Source organism: Sprattus sprattus (genome assembly GCF_963457725.1).
Source record: "Sprattus sprattus genome assembly, chromosome: 18".
In the NCBI taxonomy this organism is placed as follows: Eukaryota; Metazoa; Chordata; class Actinopteri; order Clupeiformes; family Clupeidae; genus Sprattus; species Sprattus sprattus.
Window position 1 is genome coordinate 20442007 of NC_137916.1, and position 6000 is coordinate 20448006.

The window sequence follows — 6000 nt, forward strand, 5'->3', positions numbered from 1 at the left end:
ACTCAGTGGATTCCTTTGTGCTTTCACAATTCAATGTAACATGTGATTCAAATGGCTTGTGAATGATGTTTAACTAAACTCTGCTCTCAATCTACCTCATTTTGGTTGAACGTTCTATTGATGGGCAATTATAAATATGTTTAAGCAGTCTACATGATGGCCTCATGAATACTGCACCTGCTTTGCTTACTTTACTAAGCATAGGGGAAACATAGTGAGGGCCTGTACCTTCCTTGCATTCGGGTATGTCAAATAATGTATCTCTTTAAAAGTCAAAGCCTATTCAACCAAAACATGACGTATAAGACGACATCAGCACCCTGGATACGGACGAACCATTCAGGATGAGCGCCTGCCCTGTTTTAAGCCAATCAGCGTTCGTGTTTTTTCCTCACACAACCACTGACAAATTGTAACTCCACCTAGGCTCCCTTTGCGCCTCTCTGCTCTTCTCGAGGAAACGAATACTGAGTTCTCGTTGGCTGCTCAGACACACCTACCAAGCTGCTTCGTTAAGCACAAAATGTTTCAGTTTTCTGTCTCTCCAAAGCGTTTTGCTCTTTTCTGAATGCAAGCATGTTTGGTTGCTTTGAACAGCACGATGTAACGCTAACGCCTTTATATAAGGGTTCGTCGATTAGAAGCGTCACAAATGTTCTTGTTGCAAGTAGGCCTACCCTAGGCTATGGACAGTCAAATTGAATAAAACTAAAGTATGACTGTGTCCAGTTTATAAGCAGCCCCTACGTTGAATGCAGCGAAACCTAAGTCTAACGTTGCCAGATCTATGAATAGATCAATGACAGTGTGGAGAGTTGAGTAGTTTAAAATAATATGCTTTGAATCGGAGTTACGCACGAACAGTCTGTTTGGAACAGACAACAAACCAATTAGATTCAAATGGCCTGATATAGCAAGAATTAAATTAAACGACGGGTCTCCAGTAGTGATTCTGTTTTGAGAGACATGGTGGTGGAACTAGGTAATATGTGACGCAAATGTTCTGTACATAGGCGTGACTTCGTTCCATAAAAACGTGTGCCACTGACAGACAGTGCCTAAAGACCAATGGACGTGCAAGTCGTTGGCACATGGGCGGGTTTATTTAATTTAAAACACCAATAGCTGACTCAGATGCTGCCTTCGTATTGTTTTGACCTCTGAAACCGCATCACCGCCTACCTCGTGTCCGTGGCGGAGGAAACCTATAAATACAGGATGAAATCTATGGTTCAGACTGAAGTTGTAAAAACAGCCAGGTGTAGAGAAGTGAGACCTAGCCTGTCGAAAGGTGAAAACGTAAAAATCGCTTAATAACGAAACTATAGCAAGATAATCTTGCCTACAGACAGCTACACTTACTGGAATATTTTATATGCTATATGTGAAGAAATATTTATATCCACTCTTTCTTATTTGCACTAACGGTACTTTAGAACTACTGAGAATATTTTTTTTATCGTGAAAGTAAGTATTTCAAACTATTTGTTTGTATTTATTAGCGTAGTGAAATGCTGAGGTCTGAAACTTGATTACTGCAGGCAGTAACTATCACCATTTTGGTAAGAAACTCAATAGTTCCAATCGTTAATCGTCTTGCCGTATTAAAGCCCAGCCAATCTGCTGCGTCAGTCGTTGTTATATTATAATAGGGAGGGGTAACCGTGAAAAATATTTCTAACGATATGTCTTGCATGTAATGCCTGTGATGTAGGTTTGAGCTACCTAGGATGCAAAACGGTTAAGAACCAAAGTTGTTGTTCGGTATTATAACAGCAAGTCCTAAGCAGTCATTGTAATAGACTATCTTAAATCGCTGAATTGGAAGTGAAGCCTTCTTGAATTTAAACGTTTAAATCATCTGTCGTAGGTAGGCTATTCTGCACGTTTGCCTTTGTCAGTTTTTTACTGTTGGGAATCAATTGGATTGGTGCTGGTTCTTCGTAGGAATAAAATGTATTTGTGTCTTAGTTACACCCAAGTCGGTGCAGGCATACAAACAATTTGGCCAGATCGATTTCATAGCCTAAATAACTCAATTAGATTAGTTGGTTAAAACGAGTTTATACGTCTATCATGTTTGTTCGTATGCAGTTTCTACCTTGTTAACCTCTAACTTCATTCGATCGGGAAAAAAAAGTCCGTATAGTGTCACCACTTTGAATAGGTTAGACATGGTAAGGGTCTACAGTGAGGTAGGGTATTTATTATGTAATACGAGATCAGCTCTGCGAGTCTCTGCTGCCTGCCTCAGACGATGGACCGCATACAGACCTCCTATGGTCTTTAAAAATATCTACTTAACAAAACCAAACATGAATGTTGCGTCTATTATTTGTGTAAAATAAACATTTGTACCTTGAACATCGAAGCTAAACATCGATCACTGCAATCTGTAGCCTTATCTATATCTTTGTTTTTTTGTAGACGATCAGGTTGAGGTGGTTAACGTTAGCTACATGGTTTTCGAGCAGGTGACATCCTTTTTACGCATTAGATGACAGGACGCTATCAGATTTTTGCACTTTTCTAGTGTTATCCAGTTGATCACCTGCTTTTTGAAATGCGAGTTCATTCAAACTTCTCAGCAATTTCTAGCGTGAGAAAAAGGACTGGTTTGACCAAAAGGTGTTTTCTCCACATGTATTGCAAAGCAAGAGTAGACTTAATTGCATTGAAATGCGTTTATTCTTGTGGCTAGATTTAGGACCCATCATTCATGTTGGAAGGCACCTCTAACATTACTAATTTACTTTTGCTCTCTCTCTCTTAAAGGGCCAGAATCACTAATCTGTGAACGAAGACATTTCCTCTGCAATCAGCACTTTGTTTTGAAATTTTGCAAAGTTTTTGTTTCCCTTTTGGTTACGCTGCCTGGATTCAGGAGACTGTGCAGCCTTGGGAGGCTTTAACAATACTGCTGACGTGCCAACCTCAAAATCAACGGAAGTACTTATTTTTTCCAAGGAAAAGAATCATTTGCACTTGGGTAATTCAGCAGCTATGCAGCTTGAAATCCAAGTAGCACTCAACTTTATAATTTCTTATTTGTACAACAAGCTGCCACGACGACGCGTGAACATCTTCGGCGAGGAGCTTGAGCGTCAGTTGAAACAGAAGTACGAGGGACACTGGTATCCAGACAAGCCATACAAAGGGTCCGGTTTCCGATGCATACACGTCGGAGAGAAGGTGGACCCTGTGGTGGAGCAAGCTGCCAAAGAGAGCGGGTTGGACATCGAGGATGTCCGCAACAACCTGCCTCAGGACCTCAGTGTGTGGATCGACCCTTTCGAGGTGTCCTATCAGATCGGGGAGAAGGGTCCTGTGAAGGTGCTCTACGTGGACGATAGCAATGACAACGGGCTGGAGCTGGACAAGGAGATCAAGAACAGTTTTAACCCTGAGGCGCAGGTCTTCATGCCCATCAGCGAGCCTCCATCTGGGGCCTCTCCTACGTCCAGCTCCCCCTCCCCTCCCTTTGGCCAGTCGGCCTCGGTCAGCCCCACCTTCATGCCACGCTCCACCCAGCCTTTAACCTTCACCACTGCCACCTTTGCCGCCACCAAGTTCGGCTCCACCAAAATGAAGAGCAGTGGCCGCAACGGCGGTGCCGGCGGCACTGGCACCGGCAAGGTGGCCCGCACCTCTCCCACCAACCTGGGCCTGAATGTGAACAACCTGCTGAAGCAGAAAGCCATTTCCACGTCCATGCACTCGCTCTACGGCCTCGGCCTGGGTGCGCCGCAGCAACAGCAGCAGCAGCAGCCCAAGCCCTCCGCCCTCTCCCCCAACGCCAAGGAGTTTGTGTTCCCCAGCCTGCAGGGCCAGGGTAGCCCAAGCGCAGTGTTCTCTGGGGACGGCTCCCTCAGCCTGGGTCCTCTCCCATACAACAATGCCTTTGACGTTTTCGCGGCCTACGGGGGCCTCAACGAGAAGTCCCTCATGGATGGCTTGAATTTCAGCTTGAACAACATGCAGTATTCTAACCAGCAATTCCAGCCAGTCATGGCCAACTAGGAAAATTAAATGGGGGGGGGGGGGGGGGGAAAGTGAACGACCAGAAATGTGAGGGGAAAACGCACATTTGGGGAAGAAAAAAAGAGAAACAAAAATGAGGAAAAAATGGATAAAGCTACATGTCAACTGTAAAGTCCCAGTGTACCAGTCCAAGCGCATGAGCCCAAGGGTGATTAACTTTTGCCCCCTTGAGTTTATTTTCTCTGTTTTTGTTTTTTTTATTTTTTTTTTACGATGAAAAGCTTGTAGTACAACATGTTCAAGCTTGGTTACCTAAACTCAATGCATTTTTTTATTTCTTTCTTTTGCCAACCAAGCACAAAATTATTTTTATGGACTGTTTTACGGTATCTCTATAAAGAAGAAAAAAAAAACTTGTCATGGCCTCTTACAGTATTTAAGACATAGCTGGACAGCCAATTTTTTTTGTCAAAAGATTGGCATCAATAAGTGGGATTTCCTGGTCTTTTTTCTAATTGTATAATTTAATTTAGTACAGAGTTTGTAAAATATCAGAGTATATATTGTTTCTACGACATGGTATTGCATTTATATCTTTTTACTACTCCAGTGATCTGTGATGGCTGCCTCAGCTTTACGTTATCTCTTTTTTTATTGAAATTGTAAAATGAATCCATCTTTAGAAACATCGAAGATTGTGTACAGAATATTCCATAGTGGTGAAAAATTTAAAGAATATTTGCTTTTTTGAAAAAAAAAGAAGAAAACATAAGAGTTGTATTTTCTGTTTAAGAGTTTAAAGATTTTTGCTATATTATGGACAAAATGTAATCGTATATTAATTTTGTACCTACATTGTGCAATACTTGATAAAAACAAACGGTATAACAAAGTATTTGGAGTCAGTGTCTTACATGTTAAGAGGGACTGATCGTTTATTAAGTTTGTATTAAAATGCTTGAAAATATATTCTTGTCTTAATCTTTTTATTTTCTACATTGCCACTTGAATGGTGTTGAGCGTAATAGCAGATGCTCTACACCTTTCTCCAGTGACGAGCTTCTTTTCTTCAACAATATCTTTTTAAAGCGAAAGTTCTGTGATGTGGTGAATAATATACAAAATGCTGTCTAATGGAAGAAAGCCCAGTAATTGGAACTGGTGCATCAGGCTCCATTTAGTTTTCACAAATGATTACAGGGACCCTGGTGTGGTAATTCTGTACACCACCTTTTTTTTGTTTGTTTTCCAAGAAACTCTGCATAGAGGGGAAAACATGCTGAGCAATAACTCTGCCATTATTTCAGATGTTAACCACTTATTTTGATGGAGTGTGTCCCCCCAACGATAGTTATGCACTCAAGTTGATACAAGGGGGTGTGGAAACCCTGTTGCAAGTGAATGCCTGGTCTGGATTGGCGTATTGTGACTGGTAGGGCCCATTTGTCTCTGGCTAATGGCAGAGGTGTCCTTGTCGAAGGTTCAGCCTTGGGATGCCGGAGCAAATGGTCATGGGGATGTCTTTCAGGGATTAACGCTGTTCGCTACTGCCTAATCTGTTGTGGATTCACTCGAGCAGTTCTGGTTTCAGTTGGGATGTTGCAGCGAGGCCTGGGATTTGATGAGTGTGCTGAGCCTGGTTGGGGGAGGAGGAGGAATGGCGAGCAGGGTGGGGTGACACTGCGCACGGTCTCATTGAAGTGATACAGCCCTCAGGGCCCTTTCTCCCCCTCGGCTGTGAAAACAGGTGGAGCTGGCTGCTTAAATGAGCAGACAAGGTGTTATGCAAATGTCAAGCATCTCGGCAAAAGTGTTTAATGGCTTTCCAAGCAGGCTATTTTTAGCCTCTGGTTAAGTTGATTGAACAATGAAAACTGGGGAGAAATGACTTCACAGATGAGTTAACCCACGAAGGCATTTACTTAGCCTCCCAATACATGGTGTCTGTGCCAAGTAAAGTGCCCACCACCAACCCACCCACTCCCCTAATTAGACACAGCTAAAAGCCTCTATTCAAGA

The 6000-nt window shown here is 42.6% G+C and overlaps 1 protein-coding gene across 1 annotated transcript; it reads left to right on the plus strand.

Moving 5' to 3' along the window:
* Positions 1-1253: 1253 nt before the first annotated feature.
* Positions 1254-4948, plus strand: tob1a (transducer of ERBB2, 1a). The gene is made up of 2 exons (XM_080856876.1): positions 1254-1467; positions 2776-4948. Exon 2 carries the CDS (start codon positions 3004-3006, stop codon positions 4018-4020), a length of 1017 nt encoding a protein of 338 aa, XP_080713002.1. The 5' UTR covers positions 1254-1467; positions 2776-3003; the 3' UTR covers positions 4021-4948.
* Positions 4949-6000: the final 1052 nt, after the last annotated feature.